The following is a 20,692-nucleotide window of genomic DNA, read 5'->3' on the forward strand; positions in this document are numbered from 1 at the left end:
GTCCGCCACCAAGAGGCAACGATGCCCGTAGAGGCGCCACATATAACCCAATCTGAAAAGCTTAGATGGCCTGATGCCAACCATCAGCAATGAAGAAGCCACCTATGCTCTGCACTTCGTATTGTGAGTCACGCATCATCCATGCACTCGTCATGCTGCTCAAGGCGAATATTCACTACGCCCCTCAAAGGGAAATTTCGGGGCTGTTTGTCATCAATGTGTTACGCGGCATCAAATAAACCAACTATCAAAAAAGCAACGGTGATGCATTAGCTGGACGATTCTTCCCCTATTTGACTACTACCCTGAATAGTCCTGTATGGAGAGCATGATGTCTGCCTATCCATAAAGCTGCGCTCGGGTTAACCCATTTGCGCTACGCAGCTACTAGTAGAGTACAGTACATGTATGGATGACTTACATGATATAGGGCGAGATGGATGCGGAGAGTGCCCGCCTAGCATGTGCTTAATACAACCAAACTCTCATCACTCTTGGTCTTTCTTCTTTTTTTACACGCTCGGTATTCCCAGTCGATGATATATTTGTATATATATATAAATCTATATTCACGCCATAAATATTTACAAAATTTTAACCAATTGCATCAGATGCAACGTGCAAAACGCTACTGGCATCGCATCATGCATTCCATCCAGCCAGCATCAGACTTTGCTCTCATTGGAGCTGAGCTCTACAAGTGACGAGCTCCTCTGTTTACTGCATTCCTTATCGATAAAAAAATTCTGCCCCGCCTGTCGAGCCACCACCCAAATTGGCGGGGCTGACTTTTGTGTGACCCATACAAACGGCGCCGATGACTCCTGCCACAACTTCAAGCCTATTTTTTCCCCTCCACCCCTCGGATGAAGATAGTTTTGGCTGCACTTAGGTCTCTTCGACCATATCGGCCATTGTCGCAATTGCAAAGACTTCGACTTGCGACCCCTATTCCACGTACTCTATCTTCGTTCCACTCACAGGCGCCAACCGTCGACATGGCTCCCAAAACCAAGTTCGAGCTAAAAACTGCCAAGGGCACAAAAGATTGTAAGTTGTGATACTCGAATCGCGGAAGCGCGAAAGTAGCAAAACTCGAAGCTTACTTACCCCACGGGAGTGGCAAGGACATGGTCATTCGAGACAAGATCTTCAGCACCATCACCGAAGTCTTCAAGCGCCACGGCGGAGTTACCATCGACACACCTGTATTCGAGCTGAAGGAGATCCTCTCTGGCAAGTATGGTGAGGATAGCAAGCTTATCTACGACCTTGCCGACCAAGGCGGCGAGCTCACCTCGCTGAGATACGACCTGACGGTCCCATTCGCCCGTTTCCTGGCCATGAACAAGGACATTCAGAACATCAAGCGCTACCACATTGCCAAGGTCTATCGCCGAGATCAGCCTGCCATGACCAAGGGTAGAATGCGAGAGTTCTACCAGTGCGATTTCGACATTGCTGGCACTTACGACTCTATGCTTCCCGACGCCGAAGTCATCCGTATCATCACCGAAGTCTTTGAAGGCCTTGGATGGAACGGCGCATATACTATCAAGCTCAACCACCGCAAGATTCTGGATGGTATCTTCCAGGTCTGCGGAGTCCCCGAAGACAAGATTAGAACCATCTCCTCTGCAGTCGACAAGCTAGACAAGCTGCCATGGGCCGAAGTCCGGAAAGAGATGACTGAAGAGAAGGGCCTGGATGGGGAGATTGCAGACCGTATTGGAGAATGGGTTGTTTTGAGAGGACGCCACGAATTGCTCGAGAAGCTCCGCAACGATGAGAAGCTGTCAGCAAACGAATCCATGAAGCAGGGCATTGCGGATGTTGCCCTCCTCTTCGAATATCTCGAGGCCTTTGGCGCTCTTGATAAGGTATCATTTGATCTTGGCCTGGCTCGTGGCTTGGATTACTACACTGGCTTGATTTATGAAGTTGTCACCGAAGGTTCTGCTCCTGAGGCAACGCCAGGATCAGAAGCCGCCACCGCAAAGCCATCCAAGAAGAAGTCAAAGAGCAACGGAGAGGACGACGACAGGTCTGATGACCCCACCGTCGGTGTTGGAAGTGTGGCTGCTGGTGGTCGATATGACAACCTGGTCGGCATGTTCTCCGGAAAGAACCAGATCCCTTGTGTTGGTATTTCATTCGGTGTCGACCGCATCTTTTCCATCACCAAGGCTCGGATGGCCGCAGACAAGTCCGCCGAACAAGTGCGTGGCAATGAGGTCGATGTCTATGTCATGGCCCTTGGTGGAAAGGGACTGGTCAAGGAGCGTTTGGAAATTTGCGCACAGCTGTGGCAGGCCGGCATCAAGGTAAGACCTTTTATTCTCATCGATTACACTTCGTATTGGCTAGTAGTGACTATTACTAACATACAATCTACAGGCTGAGTTTTTGTACAAGGCGAAGCCCAAGATGCAGGCTCAGTTCAAAGCTGCCGAAGCCAACGGCGTGCCTTTTGCCATCTTTATCGGCGAAGACGAGCTGGCTCAAGGCAAGATCAAGGTCAAGGAGATGGGCCTCAAGGATGGACACCCCGAAAAGGACGGAGTGTTAGTTGACACATCACGTATGGCGGAAGAGCTGAAGTACCGAATTCAGCGCAAGAGAGAGCTGGAGAGCATCACGATACAAGCCGAGGGTCTGAAGGTGGTAGACGGCATTAAGGGTAACCAGGCAGCCAAGAAGGAGGCTGAAGCCAAGGCAGAGGCTGAAGCCAAGGCGGAGGAAGCCCCAGCAGCTCCAGCAGCAGATGCTACGACTGAGACTCCGGCCTCATAGATGATGATGACAAATTAAAAAAAAAAAAAGTTGAATGCTATGATATGCCACAATCGAGCAACATTTTGCGAATTAGTGAAATAGAAAGCGATGGTCTCCGGTATGGAGTCAGCCCTGAATTGTAATCGGACAACAAGTCGGCCGCAAAGTCGGTTTTAGCTGGAACGGCAAGGGGGGGAAGGCCGTTGGGGGCTTACATGTATGTGCTTGGTGATATGCCTGTTGGGCCCCCTACATAACCGAGTGTTAGCCACTGAGTTGGTGTTTATGTATTTGAGATAACGATGCAAGAGAAAAAACTGAGAAGTCCCACTATCGATGATATAATCGGGTTTTCGTTTACGTGATATGCGTTACACAACAAGGAAGAAAAAGGAATGGTACGCCCTATGATATTTCACCCACTAGGTATGTTCTCCATCGTCTAATACCTGCAGTTGGGCTCTTGACCGTCCGTGCTGGCTAGATTTAACAATGACGGAGATATACCCGGTGAGCCTAACTGTTAGTAGATGTAGTTTGATCTGTGATAGGTAGTTGATAAGGAGAAGCCCACGTCACATATCATAGAAGATAACGCATCGGTGTTAAGAACAACATTACTCTTCGGTGTAGTCGCACAGAGGCTTCGACGATGCAATGCACTTGGGCACAGTGGGTAATATTACAAAGGCTAATGCGTGACCGACGTCATCTGCATAATGTACATGCAATTATGGAGAGGGCACAGAGGGTCGCTGTAGCTTGGGTGATGCATACCAGGTACCAAGCTTTCGGGGTCCAGCATCCTTGACACAGGAAATACCCTACTTTGTATTAAGGTGTCGGATTTAATAAGACAGCCTTAAGTGATATGATCATAATGCCTGATTTGTTACAGATATAGACATCAGTCATCACATTTTCATATATTAATCTGATACAAGATAAAGATCTTGGAGTCATCTACAGATACGATTCAGCAAGATGAGCCATTGATGCTGATAGCACCAACAACATCGGCAAAGACAACAGAACTTTTACGGAATTTTATTGGTTTGCCGTTCCGTACTTACCCAGTAGTATAAGGCTCAGAATGGTGACACATAGGTTGCGGAGAGATGGAATTATTGAGAGGCACTGCCACTTTGTGCTTCTTTTTACGGAGTACAGGAAGTACCGTCAAAATATTAAAATTCGTTTGGAGACACCCTTCTCTCGGATGCCGGAAACTGAAATGAGGTAAATATGAGCTGTAATTCCGAACTATAATGACAAAAAGAAAAGAAGAAAAAGAAAAGAAAGCGCAAAAGCACGGACTGCAAAGCCCCAAAAGGAGAGGAGAGAGTAATCACTAGGCTAGACGAGCAAACGGTTAGCGAACGGACGCATCGTGACACGCTGAAACCAGGCAAAATGCAAAGAAGAAAAAGTTTTGCTCGCTGGGATGGTGTCTCAGTTCGCTGCAGGGAAGTGGCTCCCGGTGACTCTTGCATGCAGGTGAGAATTTCTCGTTTCGGCCTCTTTTCTTTTTCTTTCTTTCCCTTTGTTGTTGTCTTTCCTTATTCCCCCCCCCCCCCCCTCAAGCGGGAAGATAAGCAGTAGTGATTAAACAGCTTAGTAGTTAGTGTCTAAATGATGATATGCTCTGGCATGTTTGTTGGTTCTTGGTATCTAGATTGCATTATGTGGTTGGACTTACATGCAGAAGTAGGTTATAAGACGGAAAGGCAGACATGCTTAACAGGGCTACCTACCTAAAGAGAATATTAAGAAACAACAACAAAATAAGAGACGTTGATGCATACCGTAGCAACATGCATATGAATATTGCAGCGCGCATTCCCAAGAAGAAGACGCGAAACACGGTAACAGGGTCTGCCGGCTCAAGGAGGATTTGGTTTCGCGTCAATGCAGGCGGCTGGGGATGGCACTGCGGCAGGACCTGCCTTGGTGATGCACCGGCTTTAATAGATGCGGGTGGCGCATTTGGATATGGGGAATGAACGACAGCTACTTCGTATGAACGACAGCGCAGGTGCCATGTACTCCACCCGCCTGTCTGTCGTTCTTGCTCTCATCAAAGCTCACTTGCAGCGAGGTTCAGTGCACTGACAACCTCCTTCCTACATGTGTTTGTCACGGGACGCAAAGTTGCTGGGATCGTACCCAATGCTACAAGGCAATCTTACTGCGTCCTGGTGCTACCTCGGATTGCAAAAATTTCGCTGCTCATTTGCCCATCCAAACGGTGGCTTGCAGGCAACAAACAAGGTGTTGCCGCCTGTGTAGCCCAGCGGCCCTGGTCTCTCCAATTTCACAATCTCGTCTTCGTGCCTGGGAGCGCCACAATTTACAAGGCAAGGAGCCCGGGGAAGCGGGATCCAGGGGGGAAGGGCCGCAAGTGCGCCGTCCCAAGAGCCCAGGAACCTCGTCTGGGCCTGCAAAAGCCGGCGTCCCATCCCGGTCGGCGCCACTCTTTTGCGGTAGCTATACCGGTTGGCCGCTGAATGGCAGCAGGGTGCAAGGGCAATAGGGGGACTGGGACCAGGGAAGCCGGCTGCTAACGTTGCAGCACGACCGTATTGTTGGAAGCGGGCTTTTCACCAGTCTCCCGGGACGCCTCTTTATTACGCTGTTGGAGGGTTACAGTATCCTCAGCAAGGAGCCAAAACATAACAGCGCCGCCGCAGGAAAGAGGCCCAACACTGCTCGCTAACAGCAGGGGATGTGGATGACGCACCAATCAAACGAAAGAAAGGGACAGTGAGATGAAAAGAGATCCAGGAAAAGGGCCAGGAAGATGAACGCTCTTCCCCGAGGTAGCGAGTTTAAATCACCCCTCTGTGAGCGGACCCCCGGGATGCTGGTAAACGTCTGTGTTGTGTCTGTCAGTCTTAGACACGCACGAGCGTTTTTGCTTTTTCATTTCTCTCTTTTCTTTTTTCTCTCCCGTCCCTCGCGTACTCGACTTTTGTCGCCGTTTTCACTCTCATTGTACTTCGTACAGGCCAATCCTTAAAAAGCTCAACTCGCAGTCTCTCCCTCCCTTGGCTGGACGGTTTTTGAAATCGTACTTCTACCAGCTTCTCCATCCTTATTGTCTTGCATCCTGCCACTCACTCCTCCCTTTCCCTGCCATTCATTAGTTTTACCAGTATACTTATCATCTTCTCTTTCGTTCTGCGGTTTGAATTCAAACAAGCAGTTTCCATTTTTACGTGAATAATACATACTACTCTTCGTCTCCAAGCCTTTCATTATCGCTGCCACTCTCTCGCATCTCCTGAACTTTCCCTAATATATCTGTGTTCAAATATATACATACATCCCTAGTTCTTTGCAATTTCCTCTTTCAGTACGCTGTTACGACACTGCATCATCAAGTATTATTTTCAGTCTTCCCACACATTCTCTTATCTGATCAACAACCCGGCTCAGTCACATCTTCCTTCTAAAAGTCGGAACCCCATTCATCAACTTTCAAGCTCATCTTCAACATGCCGGGTCTGATCCCCCTTCGCATGAGCGCGCTCATTCCAGCATCAAAAATGACAGCCTCTTACTCAGACGACAAATCAAATGCCACATCTTGGAAGCCCACGCCATACAAGCCAAGAACAGCTGAGATGCAGTTCCGGCAAGCAACGCGCGAGCGCATGATTCCTGAGCCTCTCATTACACCCAGACCAGCTCCTTCTACGCCTTCTCAGTGGAAGAAAGCGTTGGCTGAGATCAAAAGGGACTTCGTCAACCGAAAATACCGGCACTGCTCTATGAGATGTCAAGAGATTCTAGATAACATGAAAGATTCGGTGAGATATACTTCACGCAACGATGAGTCTTGTTGCAATTTTACTAACATGATATTTCCCAGCACAAGCCAGAGACAGCATGCCTGATCTACATCCGTTTCTACGCCGCATCCGCTCTTGAAATACAAGTCCGCTCTCTTCATCACACCTCTCCTTATCGGATGAAGCTCCTCCTCCAGGCCCGGGACCACTATCGCGCCGCATCTCATCTCGCCAAAGAGGACGACGCTACTAAGCGGCGCCCATCCTCTCGATCACTCTCTCCAATGTCTAGCCGACATACTCCTTTTGGGTCGGATGCATCATTCTCTACAATCTCCTCCGGAAGCTCTGCTTCACTCTCTATCAGCTCCCTAGACAGCTGTTTAAAGAGCCCCGGAAGCCGGCCCAAGCAAAAGAAGCGCGTCGCCTTTTGTGACGTGCCCTCCTATGAACCTTTGCACGAGTCTAACTATGAACCTTTTATTCGCCCAGACTCGCCAACCCTCGGTTTTGACGAGGACTGGTGTGTCCGCCAGCCTACTCCTGAGCCTCCGGCTTTCTACCCGGCGCCACTGCGTCCCAGTTCTGGAAAACAACAGTTTCCGCTCCCTTCTCCTACAAATTCCGAATATAGCACTATCCAGGACGACGATGACAGCTACTTCGATACTCCCACTGCTGCAGACAGCTTCCTCCATGCCCGTTCCGTCCACCACTACTGCACTGTGCTTGCCAGCCTGCAGCGCCAAATCGCCTCTCACCTGGAATGGTTAGAGCGTGATCTTGCCGCCGCAGAGAAGCCCCAGCCTCCGCAAATCCTCAGTGAGGAAATGCGTAGCCTGGAGTTGCGTACGCGGATTGAGCGGCTGAGGGCCAACGGCTGGAAGAGACAGCGTTTTGACTTCCGAAAGTACGAGGCACTTCGAGAGAGGGCCTTGGAGGATATCAATTAGGGTTGGACGAAAAGGCAAAAAAGTAAAAAGTAAAAAGTAAAACTGAAATTGAAAAATATTGTTGTTTTATTGCTGTTATTGGCTAGACTTTGGGGTTTGCATTGTTTGATTGGATTTTTTTTGGCATTGATAGATATTGGTTATGGGTTGCATACGGTATGCTTGCTATGAAGGCGCTCGTGGGAAAAGTAAATAGACCTCCAGATTGGAATATGATAGAGAAAAGGACAAAAGACGCCTTTAAAAGCTCTGTTTTACTTGAACTGCACCATTTGCCTTTCCTTTTGGTCTAAAAGTGAGCCAAATTGCCTTGTACACTGATTGCTATTCACATCCTATCTCAAAATACTTTGCTTAACCATTGTCGCGAAAACAAAGAAAATTATATTTCGGAAAACCAAAAAAATGGTAAAACAAGAGACCAAAAAAAGAATATCCCAAAAAAACTTCCTTATAACCGGTCCTTCTCTTTCGAGACGCGAGCACTTAAGAAGCCTCGCTAAAGCTACGCCGCTTCGCCTCCTTTCCCATTTCTTCCTCAATCTGCAGCGTCTCCTGCTTCTGCTTGGCATCCTTGAGTGCAAAGAGGCCCAGAGCGTGCAATCGAGCGCCGTCTCCCTTTTCTTGGCCACCTTGCACGTCTCCCATATCAGAGTTTTCGGGGTCTTCTTCGTGTTCTTTGAGCTTGTTGATTCTGTTTTGGAGCTTGACAATTTCGATGGCGCGACGGAGGCGGGACCTTCTGCGGAAGGCCTCGATTTCTGGCAGCAAGTTGTGGTCGGTGGCGTTCTTGCCGCTCAACCAGATGTGGCCCAACGCTTGCTATGAGTTTGTTAGCTCGTATCCCTGTCTGAATACGGTAAAGGGGGCGAATAGTACCTCGCTGGTCCATCTCTGATCAGGCTCCGGGACAAGGAGACGGTTGATAAAGTCCTTCGCATCAGGGCTGACATCCTTCCAGTATCTCTCGTGGAACACGACGCTGCCCCTTGTGCACTCATCAAGAAGGTCCTGCAGGTTCTCGCTTCGGAAGGGAGAGTAGCCGCAGAGCAGGGTGTAGGTGATGACGCCCATAGACCACATGTCTACCGGCTTTCCGTGGCCCTTCTTGGCCATCACTTCGGGGGCCGCATAACCAAAAGATCCAGCCATGGTCTTGAGTGTTTCGTCCTTGCTATCCAGCGTCTTGGCAATACCGAAATCGGCCAAGACGAGATCAGAGTCGTCTTCAGCAGTAACATAGATGAGGTTCTCAGGCTTGAGATCTGCGATTTTATGTTAGTCTTGCTTGGAATACTTGAGTAGACTCAGCTTCTAGGCAATACTACACACCTCTGTGGACGACGTCATTCTTGTGCAGGTAGTCAACGGCGTCAAGGACCTGCTTAATGGTTTGCGAGGCATCTTTCTCGGTAAACTTGCCCTTGTCGCAAATGCGATCGAAAAGCTCTCCTCCTGTAGCCAGCTGAGTGACAATGTAGAATTTGTCCTATAGCGTATGGTTAGCAGGCTTGTCAGCCTCCTCCTCCCTCCCCCAAGATGTCAACGCACTCTAGACTCGAACCAGTCGACAAACTTGACAATATGAGGGTGCTTCAGTCGCTGCAGCATGGAAAGCTCGTCATAGACCATCTGCTCGTTGCCTTTGACGTTCTTCTTCAAGATAATCTTGACGGCAACCTTGCCAGTAGGGCCGTCCGCCTCGCGAACGACGCCATAGGTACCAGCACCGAGGGTGCGTCCGAACTTATACTTCGATCTATTTTAAGAGTTCGAATCGTTAATGCTGAGTTCAATGTCGGTAGTCTCTGAGGTTATGCATCGTACTTTTTCTCATAGCTCTCGGGTTGCCCATGGAGGCGGTTCAGCATGTTGGCGACTGTATCCAGGGAGCGTGCCTGTTAGCAACCAGCACATGATGGTTGGGGGTTCCAAGCATTGTTGAATACTGGGAATAGGAGGGACAAAGAAAGAGAGTAATGTTTTTCAGATACGACAGCTCTTGAGAGCTTCGCAGATAGCACTGCTCCTGTCTTTGTTCACATACGGCGGTGTAAAAGAAATGCGACTTACAACTCATCTTGATGTCTGGCGGGGTATCTTCAGCTCGAGGAGCGGTATCCAAGCCAAGCTGCGATTCAAAGCGGTTCAAGCACACAGGGCCTAAAAACTTGCAAAAGTCGCCTAGGAAAAGGAGTCGCACGATAATTAAACCCTGCGCAGAAAGTGGCGAGAGGCAGCCCAAGAGGAAGAGGAAGGGGAGAGACGAGGCGCCACAAAGGACCAGGACGATAGAGCCAAAAGCTGAAGGAGCTACAGCGACGGCTGAGATTAAATACGACCCGAGTAAAATATTAGCCCCTCATCAGGCCTGGCGGTTTCCAGCCGTCAGCCAAAGGGGCACTAGCACCATAGCCATACCTGCATAGTGGGGATGGTGCAAGGAGAGATGGAGAGTCTGTCGCCGCCAAGGTACCGAAGCAGTACAACGAGCACTGTATATCAACTAACAAAACCCAGCACCACCCTACCGTGCCATCCTCCTGCTGCAAAGTAGTCTGGTACCTTTAGCTGAATATAGCACCTATAGCTCTACTAGGAGGCCTAGCATCAGCGAGCTTATTCCTTAAAGCTATGTAGCATAATTCTGACTACAGTTTCAAACTAGAATGCGAAAATAGTCTTCTCACGGATGCGTGTACATGCCTCTGTGCTGTACAAGCACATGTAAAATTAACTAATTCCTGAGTAAGGAAAGGCCCCCACGCAGCAGTAAATATCAACAGCCCTGCGTCAAAATCGCAGGTATGTCGGCATTTCTCGCCAGTGTCGGGGTGGCTTCGTGGCTGTGCCCGCGACAAGGTCTCCATCTCCTCTGGTCTGGCCAACGGGAGATTTCATCATCGGCGATGTCTAACACAGCACAGAAAGAGGCACGAATTGGATGGCAGATACTAAGACGTCACTACATCTGGGCTGTGGCTCAGCTACTGGGCGGAGAAACTGCCATACAGACAGCCCAAGTTCGATGCAAATGCGCCCTCGCTTGGGTTTCGAGACAACCACCATCCGCAAAGTAAGCCTGCATGTACATGCGCACAGAGAGAGGTTGTCGTTGGCTAGGCGGCCTCCGTCGTCTTTCCGATATGCAATGTGCGATATGCCAAGACGACTGCCGACTCGTCCAATAGCAGTTTTTACGGCTTCTTGCAAGGCTGATTAGGGCTGCTTATTCGCTGCATCAGACTTCAAGTGTATAATAATCAATCCCTGGCGAGCGGCCTCTCGCAGTGGGTCGTGTGTTTCGATTTTGGAATGATAGCGTTCGCCAACCCCGTGGGATTTATTTATGTTATTCGCGCTTGCGCGGCTAGTAGAGGGCACTAATTATCATGTCGCATTTGTTTATCCATATGAAGTAGGTAGGATTAAATACCTTGTATGATCCCGGAAATATTGACGTGGTGGACGTCATTTTCGTCCATGGACTGGAGGGAGATTCCAAAAAGTCATTGTCGAGTCTTACAATCTGGCCTAGGGCTCTAGGAACCTTGGCCAAGTCAGATCCGCGATGAGGCATTCTCAGGAAGACCACAGAATGACATCGTGAAATACGTTTGTTGAATGCAGAGGTCTATCTCTTTTCACAGATTCTGATTCTATTCGTATGTTTGTTACTAACAGAATACTGCTGAGATCAAACGCTGTATTGGCTGCCTCATCCTCACGGTCTGTTTCTGTAACAAATACGGGTGAGTTTTACCAGATTACAAAACTTACTCTACGGAAAAAGATATCAATGAGGTGATCGGCGAGGCCTCCCAAGGTGTATAAACTATACGACACCATTTGGTATCAATACAGAGCTGCGTATTATTTTTGATGATCAACAACATCCTTCCCCTGACATATACTAGAGGTTGATAGACACATCCTTGAGCTGTTCATTACGACTGTTAATTATTATAACGCCATCAATCATTGAACTTACAGTTTTATTGACGTTTTCAAGCACATTTTCTTTGTTTTCAGCACAACACTTATTCTCATCCAGTACAACCTCCTAGGCGAGTGCCCTAGATTAAAGACTTTTATGTTAACCTGCACTCCAAAGTGCCATTTTTCCTATCCTCCTAAAAGCATTTGTTAAATGTAGCAGCTAAGACTCTGAACCAAAACATAGCGCTCATCAGTCTACATCACATCGCTGTGGATGTGAGTTGGGCAAACTCAGCGCAGGCACTTATTCCTGAGCCTTATGCTGTGGACTAGAGAGTGTTTTCTGGGCGAATGTGAGATTAAGCCTCCCTCTTTTCATAAAGGTCGGCCAAACAAACACTTTGATATTACTAAACTATCAATAGGTCGTGGGCAGCTTCATAAATATTAATGCGTTTCTTGTTCAATCTCTCTTGTTTTTCTTTTTACTCTTTTTAGAAGAAGAACCAATCATGTTCAGCTCCTTTGTCGTTAAATACTGGGAACAGAATTGCAGAATTGCTGACTTAAGATGGTGGTGGTGGGAAGAAAGTGCATGTGCATATCTACACCATAGGCGGGCAACAATTCGCCAAACGTTAGCAAAGAATACTGGCGAGCTAAAGAAACCGAAGCTACGATGCATATAAAATCAATGCTATTATTGCTGGCTATATCCTGCATGAGACGTATGCGTGCATCTACAAGCGCTTACTACAGCCTTTTCAGCCTGCATTCTGCATTCTGCATTTCTACAGCAGCCGTCACCTGACAAAAGAAGTACACGGGTATGTACCTGTCAGACCTGCTTAGGCGCTGAATGGCTACGGTTGGCTGCACAACAAGCGCTGCTGCTGCACTACAACGTCTTGAATCATGCACTGCACACGCTGGTGGTTCAAAAGATCCGCAAAAAAGACCTCGTTGGCCTGATTTTTGCTATTGAAACAAAGGCCGAAAAAGCAAGGGAGGAAAAAAAGGTCATAACTACGCTGCACCAGCGCCACACATGATCCAACCCCTCCAGCGCGTTTAAAACATTGAATGCTGCCGCACAGCTAGCCCGTGCAAGTACAAACTTCAATACTACTAACCTTAGCCACCAACGCAAACTACACAAACCTGTCATCATCATTTTCGATTTGCGCCTCTCAATAGAAACTCCCTGTGCAGCGAATACAACATGGCTACGGGAATGCGAACGAAGAGAGTGGCCAAGGAGCGTCAAAAGGTAAGATATCTCCCTGCTTCGCCGTCGCGCAGTTGGCTGGCATGGATACCCTTCTCAAGAGCTGACACTACGTTAGATTGATAAGTTTGGTCTGCCGCCTGGTATAGAGCTCGTGGACGGCAACGACTTGAAGGAATGGCTATTTGACATTCGTGTCTTGGACAACAACCCTCTCTACAACGATACAGTTTATCGACTGAAATTTGTCTTCTCTGATTCATACCCGATAGGTAAATCCATGCTGCCGGCACCCCCTCGCCGCCCTCAAAGCAATCAGAGGTCTAACAGACATGCCAGAGCCTCCAGAGGTCACTTTCATCGAGAAACCAGCCCGCCCAGTCCCCATGCACCCGCACATCTACTCGAACGGAATAATATGTCTTGACCTCTTAGGAAATCAGGGATGGAGCCCTGTACAAAGCGCCGAGAGTATCTGCATGAGTATACAAAGTATGCTTACCAGCAACAGCAAGAACGAGCGACCGCCTGGCGATGAAGAGTTTGTGCGTGGGAACAGACAACGACCGCGAGATATAGAATTCTTGTATCACGACAACACTGTGTAACAGCCACAACTCTATAGATAACAGCGCCTTTTTTGTTTTCTCTTCTCTTTTGTCCCTCCGGAGGGTTCTTGCATTATTTCAGCGGTCACAATGGCTCATCGGCGTTCATTATACAACCCCTTCTTGCGGCATGGAACTAGACACATATCACCGCTTGTCTAGGGTCTTCTATCTGCTGATTTTTTTGGGGCCAAGCGAGATTTTTTTTCGGCGGCTATTACGGAGTAGTATGGGCTCTTGATTCGGCGCCTCGCGCAGAGTCGTGCATGGCGCAACTAAGAGCAGAGACTGGCGGGGAGGGCTCAAGTACCTTTTGTAGCCTGGAAGACGCCCATATGCGTATACGGACAGCTTATAGAATTGGGGGGTTCTGCTCTTTTTATTTTAGGCCGTATATAGTGTTAAAAATGACGCCTTTCTTGCTTTTGCGGCAAATCAGAAGCAATAATTATTCTCATCCATGGCATGATTGCCATGATATGCCCAAAGAGGCCTGGACATATGACGTCGCCCCCTCCGCTACTTTATTATGCCAGCAGTGACACCTCTCCCCCTCTAAAGCAGGCGAGGTGGGGCTAACCTCAGTGAGCTGGGCGGTCAGCCACACTTTCACTCCTGGCTGCGAAACCATGAACCTGCACTAGAACTAAGCTCCCCAGCTGCCTCACCCAGCACAAAATATCCCCCACGAGCTCTCTGCCGCGGGCAAATCATGGCTCCCCGCGCGGAATTCAGCACCGAGCAGATCCGAGCCAAAGCTCGAAAGGACCTGCTCTACCTGCTCGAGGGTGTAAGTAAGGCTCACTGTCGCTGAGAGTTCTCTGGGAGCGCTGCCCTGCTAACCAGCAGCTTTCACGCAATCTGTAGGTCCGCGGCAAGAAGAACCTCGTGTTTGATCGCAGCCTTGTCGGCCCCATCGGTACAATCGTCAAGGTCGCCACGCTTCAAGAGTACGGGGTCGACAAGTTCTTCATCCTAGAGAACAACAATGTGGATGCGAGCCAGCGCAACGTCGTCTTTGTGGCCAGAGGCGAGTGTGGTCGGCATGCCGAGGCCATAGCAGGTAAGACGCAGGAAGCGATACCCATGCGGGCGCCCTACTCTGTTTCCCCAGAGCCATATTCAGTCCCATTGATTTCAAATGTCATGGTCTGTCTGAGATGAAGTGGTTAGCTAGCTGGCAGCTGCAGTGAGTGAGCTGACGCAATGTGCCCCTCCAGCGCAGATTAAGCGAATTCAACGTGAGAGCCAGACGACTCATGACTTCCACGTATTCTGGGTGCCACGTCGCACCCTTGTGTCCGATCAACTGCTCGAAGAAGCCGGCGTTCTAGGCGATGTCAACATATCTGAACTGCCGCTGCTCTTCTTCCCGCTCGAAGATGATGTCCTATCGCTTGAGCTGGAGGATTCCTTCAAGGACCTCTACCTGTCCAAAGATATCACACCAAACTTTCTTATGGCCAAAGCGCTCATGGAAGTGCAGCAGAACCACGGGCTTTTCCCGAGAATTATTGGAAAAGGTGACAACGCGAAGCGGGTAGCAGATCTCCTCGTCCGTATGCGTCAGGAACGGCTGGCGGGTGAAGATGGAAGCGATGTCAAAACAGCGCTGACGCCCAGCACTACGAACGAGAGTGTCATCATTATCGATCGTGAAGTCGATTTTGTTACGCCACTGCTCACGCAGTTGACATATGAGGGACTCATTGATGAGATTTTTGAAATCCAAAATAACCAGGCCAAGGTTGACACAACCATCGTCGGAGCACCGGCGCAATCTTCAGCGGCCACCTCACAAAGCAGGAAGCGGACGGTACAGCTCGATTCCAGCGACAAGCTATATGAGCAATTACGAAACGCCAATTTCGCCATCGTGGGCGGACTGCTTAACAAAGTCGCCCGGCGTCTTCAAAAGGTACAATCGGATTACGAGAGCAAGCACAAGACGAAGACGATTGCCGAGCTGAAAGAATTCGTGAGCCAACTGCCCGGCTACCAACAAGAACACCAAAGCGCGAGGATACATACCGGCCTTGCTGAAGAAATCATCAAGCACACACGAACTGATTTGTTCAAGGGCCTTCTCGAAGTCCAGCAGAACCTTGCTGCTGGTGCCGACCCATCGTCTCAATTCGACGGCATCGAAGAGCTCATTGCTAGAGACGCCCCCTTGCGGGAGACGCTTCGATTGCTCTGCATCTACTCGTGCATATCTGGAGGAATAAAGCCCAAGGATTTTGAGCAGTTCAAGCGTCTGATACTTCAAGGATATGGCTACCAACATCTGCTCACACTCAACAATCTCGAGAAGCTGCAGCTATTTCTATCGCGCTCATCTCCTCTAGCGGGGATGATCCCAATGGCGGGCAATGCTGGCGCCGACGGCAACAAAACCAACTACACATACCTACGGAAGCAGTTGCGCCTAATTGTCGACGAAGTGCAGGAGGATGACCCCAATGACATCGCATACGTTTACAGTGGCTATGCTCCTCTTTCCATCCGACTTGTACAAAGCGTTCTTCAGAAGCAATATCTTTTATCTATTACGAAAGGAAATGGCGCGGCGAATGCCAGCGGTACTGTCCCTGGTGCGGGAGCCCAAGGATGGCACGGATTTGATGAAGCCGTCAAGCACGTTAGGGGCCAGACATTTTATGAACTTCAAAAGGGCGAGGATAAGGCCGTCAAAGCAAGGGCCTTGTTATCCGGCAGCGGGCACAAGCAGACGGTCTTTGTTGTCTTTATCGGAGGCGTTACATTTACAGAAATCGCCGCGCTGAGATTCATCGCGAAGCAGGAGGAGGGTAAGTCATGCGAAGGACGCGGACGCGGTACATGCCAGCTAGTGCAAAAGCTAACATCCTTCTCAGATCGGAGAAATATAGTAATCTGTGCGACTTCTATAATCAGCGGGAACAGGATGATGGATGCGGCAATCGAGAAAGAAGCGTTCGCTCGCAAAGAGACGCCGCTGCCCAACAGCCCATAGGCTTTGGCGCATCGAGTCGTGAAACGATATTTGGAGTTTGGCGGCGTACTGGTCGGTGGGAGATAAATTCTGTGTGGCATGCAAGCACCTTGATCGACATTTTGAAATGGAAGCCTCTTTTTTTTCTTCTTTCCCTGCTTTCCCTTCCCTTCCTCTTCTTTCCGTTTTCTTCCTATAATCTCAGTCGCGCTGTCTCATCGCTGATGCCTGGTTGTTTGAAGTTCGTCCGGAGCTCATAACTCGAAATACCACCGGATTAGTTCGGAGTAGAGCGCGCCCCACATCAGAGAGCGTCGCGATTGGATTGCCCGTCCCACGTGACCAGTGCCTATGCGATTGAACTCGGCGTTCTTGAGGGGCCGTGATGAGCTGATGGCCTATATTATTCCTGCTCATTGGCCCTTCCTTGCAGTAAAATACGAACGGCTGCGCTGCTGGACTCGTTTTGTTCCCAGCTGAAAACTCATTCAATGGCCCAATAATCAATGATCCCAGCCCATCTCGAAGTTGCAGTGCAGCCCTTGTAACCACTACTCCTTTAGAACGCTCTTCAGCCGCTGAAACCTCCAGGCCAACTTATTCCGCTTACAACAATAGGTATATATACACCGGGCAGTGAGATCAATGGGGCCCTTTGGCTGACATCCCGATTAGACAGAGGCTCTCCATGGCAGACACTCTCATGATATGATGCATTTGCCCAGCGTCATGCTGTATATGTATGACATACTGCCGAGTATCGACCTCCAAAACACCGTCGCCATTCCGACATCCGTAGCCTCTCATATATCGACGCCGACCCGTCCTAGCTGTCGTTAGAGCAGGTGCCTGGTTAGAATATTCGCCATGGCAACTGTTTTCGAGAATCACCTCAGTCTGGAAAAGGAAGTACCGGCTGGGCAGATTTTTTCGCACGCGCAAGACATCGACTCTTCATCGATATCAAGCTTAGCGCCCGAGTCCGTCACCAACAATCAGGGTCATATAGCGGTGTCACCCAGCAGCAGTCTAAGCACTCCCCAGGTATCGAGGCAAGGCTCATCGGATGAGTCTTCAGAGGTCGCGCCTGAGATTGTCGTGTGGACAGAAGATATGGAATTGAGCAGCAACATATCATCCCAAGACCCGGAAGAGTCTATGCATCTCGGCACGGAGTGAGTTTTGGCCACCACCAACACCCCAAGAGAAAAAAAAAAAAATCTGCGAACAATTTTGTCATCTCTTTATTTGGTCTATCGTTCATAACGACTTTAATATTTTTTCTTCTTCCTAACAACTCAATAGTGATGAAAGGCCTCAGTACAACGATAATGTCCCACGGCAAGCCGAACCCAAGGAGGACGCCTTTGCTGAGTCATTCTCCTCCTCGTACTCTGCCTTGACGGAGCTTTCAGGGCCTTCATCTACCCCTTCTATTGTCTCTAGTAAAGCCACGACGCCTATCGAGACCGAATTACCTACTCATCCTCAGTTTATTGAGGCTACGTCAAATTTCTCGGCCTCATCGCATCGCCATGATATCGAGAGTTTAACTTTCAATATTCGGCCAAAGTCATCTATTCCAACAGATATCCCATCATATCAATATGCTAGCGAGTGCATCGCCGCTGCTGAATCATCGCGGCTTAATCCATACGCGCTGCATCCTGGAGAGTATCATTTCCTACGACATCACATATCTCATACTCAAGTTACGACATATCTAAACATCAGAAACGGTATACTGCGTATATGGATGAAGCAGCCGTCAGTTGGTGTAACGCGGCAAGATGCAGTCGGATGTGCAAATGCACGTTGGTTTGATGCTGCAAACGTGTGCTACGACTGGCTAGTTCGCCACGGGTACATCAATTATGGCTGCGTACAGCTTCCTAAACCCCAATTCGAGTCCAGGAACGGGTCGCCTGCAAAGAAGCGAAAGACCATCGCTGTTATCGGAGCAGGTATCTCAGGCTTATCCTGCGCCAGACAGTTAGAGGGCCTATTTACACAATATGCAGGCCGATTCTATGCAAGAGGAGAGGAGATACCAAAAGTGATCGTTCTCGAAGGTAGAAGTCGTGTTGGCGGCAGAGTATATTCTCGCGAATTCAAAACAAAGCCAGCTGGGACTGAGCCTGAGTTCAAAGGGAAGCGGCATACTGCCGAGATGGGCGGTATGATAATCACAGGCTTTGATCGTGGCAATCCCATGAATGTTATTGTCCGTGGGCAGCTGGGAATACCATACCATGCGCTTACTGCTGAGACTACAATTTACGACAGCAATGGCAAACCCGTAGATCCAGTGAGGGATCTTCTGGTTGAGAAGCTCTACAATGATTGTTTAGATCGTGTCAGCGAATTCAAGTATAAGTTTCAGCAATCCAAGCTGATTGAGGGCAATCGTGATCTTCTCGACGAAGGTCGGGATAGTCTTGGAGATGGCTCCAAGTCGATCATCCAAGCCGAAGAAGCGACCGCTGCGCTTCCCGATGCCCCCTCAGTATCGCAACAAAGCGTACCGGAAACTGTAAATATGGTCCCAGTGTCTGCAGACAAACTGACAGGACGAGTACATACCGAACCCGGTGTTCCTGCAACTCTAAAAGCATCAGAAAAGGCAAGACTTATGGGGTGGAATATTAAACCAGGGGCAGCAGAAAAGGGCAGTCTGGATTTGACCCAAGCCAGCTCCTTGGAGGAAGCAACGCTAGGATCAGTTTTGGATCATGCCATCACACAGTACAAGAATATTGTTGATTTAAACGCACAAGATCACCGATTGATAAACTGGCACATTGCCAATTTAGAATACAGCAATGCTACGAACCTGCATAAGCTAAGTCTCGGTCTCTGGGACATTGATGCAGGCAACGAATGGGAAGGCAATCACACAATGGTTGTTGGCGGATACCAAAGCGTCGCCCGCGGCCTGCTCCAATGCCCATCGCCGCTCAACATTATTACCAAATTCCCCGTCCAAAACATCACGTATCACGGGGAAAGCTTTGATGGCCCCGCTACCATTGAAAGCGAAGATGGTACAAAGATGGAAGCAGACGCTGTCGTCTGCACAATCCCGCTGGGCGTCCTAAAACAAGGAAATGTGACTTTTGAACCTCCAATGCCTTCTGAGAAGGCGGATGTGGTTGGCCGACTAGGCTTTGGCATCCTCAACAAGGTCGTCTTACTTTACGACAGGGTATTCTGGGATTCGAATAGACATATATTCGGTGTGCTCAGAGATGCTCCTAATCGACACAGCACATCTCAGCAAGATTACGGTCTGAACCGTGGACGCTTCTTCCAGTGGTTCAACGTTTCCAATACAACTGGCCTGCCCTGTTTGATCGCGCTTATGGCTGGCGATGCCGGCTTTGATACAGAGCACACGAGCAATGACAGCCTTGTCGCCGAAGCCACAGAGATTTTGAGGAGCGTATTTGGTAAAGATGTCCCATATCCCGTAGAGACAGTAGTGACAAGATGGGGTTCGGATCGGTTTGCCCGTGGAAGCTACTCTTCTGCTGCGCCCGACATGCAGCCAGATGATTATAACATTATGGCCCAGTCTACAGGCAACCTATTCTTCGCTGGAGAGCACACCATTGGCACACACCCTGCAACTGTGCACGGAGCATACCTATCAGGACTACGTGCTGCCTCTGAAATACTAGAAGCAATGATCGGTCCCATTGAAGTTCCAACTCCTCTTGTCCTCCCGAGGGACTCACTTTTGCTGCATAAACGTAAGGAGGCGGCTAAGGATCCCCGGCAGGCACGCTTGGAAGCATACGAGATAGAAGTATGGGAATATGTCCTTTCAAAGATTGGCGAACGGCCGCTCCGTCCAAACAAGGTGTCCGGCAGCGCCTATATCATATTTAGCAAAACCCATTTCGAGGCCGCGAAAAAGAGGTGCGAAGCAAGCCGTAAACCTGGCAGAAGCCGGTCGGTGCCCAATGAAGTCCGCATCATGATGTCCCGTATGTGGAAAGAAACTACTTCAGACGAGCGAAAGCCGTACGAGGAGCAGGCCGCTGAACAAAAGAGGCTCTATTTACAAGCCATGAAAGAGTATAACGAGCTAGCTGAGAAGTGGGATCGCGAAGCTATCGCCATCCGAGCCGCCTACGAAAAAGACCATCCCAGCCTGCCGGGCCCGGAGGAGGGACCGGAAGATCTCTCGATGACGCCAAAGCATCGTCGGGCAAGGAATGTGAGCTACACGGAGGTCCGAGATAGCGAGTTGGAATTGTAACATGACGAGAGACCTTCTCGTTGTAAGCATTTAAAACCACGGCGTTTGGATGTCTTCTCTTTTCAGGACTCACAGGATCGTGGGAAACTTTTATAAAGCCATATTTTTACATTGAGGATAGGTACCATGATTTGGCGCAGGGCAGTTTTAATGGAGT

At 49.2% G+C, this 20,692-nt stretch overlaps 5 protein-coding genes across 5 annotated transcripts; 4 read left to right on the forward strand and 1 right to left on the reverse strand.

The window, feature by feature from the left end:
• Positions 1–998: 998 nt before the first annotated feature.
• Positions 999–2,793, forward strand: GGI43DRAFT_420260 (histidine--tRNA ligase; the record flags this gene model as incomplete). Its single annotated transcript, XM_083207791.1, has 3 exons — positions 999–1,050; positions 1,102–2,324; positions 2,398–2,793. 3 exons carry the CDS (start codon positions 999–1,001, stop codon positions 2,791–2,793), a joined length of 1,671 nt encoding a protein of 556 aa, XP_083064709.1.
• A 3,240-nt stretch (positions 2,794–6,033) lies between these two features.
• On the forward strand, positions 6,034–7,725 carry GGI43DRAFT_142279 (uncharacterized protein). The gene is made up of 2 exons (XM_083199306.1): positions 6,034–6,587; positions 6,650–7,725. The coding sequence occupies exons 1-2, from the start codon at positions 6,273–6,275 to the stop codon at positions 7,520–7,522; spliced, it is 1,188 nt and encodes a 395-aa protein (XP_083064710.1). The 5' UTR covers positions 6,034–6,272; the 3' UTR covers positions 7,523–7,725.
• GGI43DRAFT_142036 (calmodulin-dependent protein kinase CMK2) lies at positions 7,725–10,077 on the reverse strand. Its single transcript, XM_083199305.1, has 6 exons — positions 9,596–10,077; positions 9,350–9,401; positions 9,074–9,281; positions 8,855–9,011; positions 8,402–8,787; positions 7,725–8,344 (listed from the first exon to the last, which is right to left on the reverse strand). Exons 1-6 carry the CDS (start codon positions 9,600–9,602, stop codon positions 8,009–8,011), a joined length of 1,146 nt encoding a protein of 381 aa, XP_083064711.1. The 5' UTR covers positions 9,603–10,077; the 3' UTR covers positions 7,725–8,008.
• A 2,047-nt stretch (positions 10,078–12,124) lies between these two features.
• GGI43DRAFT_142592 (ubiquitin-conjugating enzyme/RWD-like protein) lies at positions 12,125–13,430 on the forward strand. The gene is made up of 3 exons (XM_083199307.1): positions 12,125–12,731; positions 12,808–12,961; positions 13,029–13,430. The coding sequence occupies exons 1-3, from the start codon at positions 12,684–12,686 to the stop codon at positions 13,295–13,297; spliced, it is 471 nt and encodes a 156-aa protein (XP_083064712.1). The 5' UTR covers positions 12,125–12,683; the 3' UTR covers positions 13,298–13,430.
• A 579-nt stretch (positions 13,431–14,009) lies between these two features.
• GGI43DRAFT_420262 (Sec1-like protein) lies at positions 14,010–20,535 on the forward strand (the record flags this gene model as incomplete). Its single annotated transcript, XM_083207792.1, has 6 exons — positions 14,010–14,087; positions 14,165–14,360; positions 14,518–16,107; positions 16,174–16,252; positions 17,168–17,446; positions 17,577–20,535. The coding sequence occupies 6 exons, from the start codon at positions 14,010–14,012 to the stop codon at positions 20,533–20,535; spliced, it is 5,181 nt and encodes a 1,726-aa protein (XP_083064713.1).
• Positions 20,536–20,692: the final 157 nt, after the last annotated feature.

This window comes from Trichoderma evansii, assembly GCF_050947405.1.
Source record: "Trichoderma evansii strain SZMC 28006 chromosome Unknown GGI43scaffold_2, whole genome shotgun sequence".
Classification (NCBI taxonomy): domain Eukaryota; kingdom Fungi; phylum Ascomycota; class Sordariomycetes; order Hypocreales; family Hypocreaceae; genus Trichoderma; species Trichoderma evansii.

Bases quoted from the DNA above. Each gene is read 5' to 3' on its own strand.
- GGI43DRAFT_142279 (XM_083199306.1), top strand. From the start codon at position 6,273: ATGCCGGGTCTGATCCCCCTTCGCATGAGCGCGCTCATTCCAGCATCA. The intron at 6,588-6,649 runs GTGAGATATACT...GATATTTCCCAG, and splicing joins TAGATAACATGAAAGATTCG to CACAAGCCAGAGACAGCATG.
- GGI43DRAFT_142036 (XM_083199305.1), bottom strand. The intron at 8,788-8,854 runs GTGTGTAGTATT...ATAAAATCGCAG, and splicing joins GAATGACGTCGTCCACAGAG to ATCTCAAGCCTGAGAACCTC. The intron at 8,345-8,401 runs GTACTATTCGCC...ACAAACTCATAG, and splicing joins ATCAGAGATGGACCAGCGAG to CAAGCGTTGGGCCACATCTG.
- GGI43DRAFT_142592 (XM_083199307.1), top strand. From the start codon at position 12,684: ATGGCTACGGGAATGCGAACGAAGAGAGTGGCCAAGGAGCGTCAAAAG. The intron at 12,732-12,807 runs GTAAGATATCTC...ACACTACGTTAG, and splicing joins TGGCCAAGGAGCGTCAAAAG to ATTGATAAGTTTGGTCTGCC. The intron at 12,962-13,028 runs GTAAATCCATGC...CAGACATGCCAG, and splicing joins CTCTGATTCATACCCGATAG to AGCCTCCAGAGGTCACTTTC.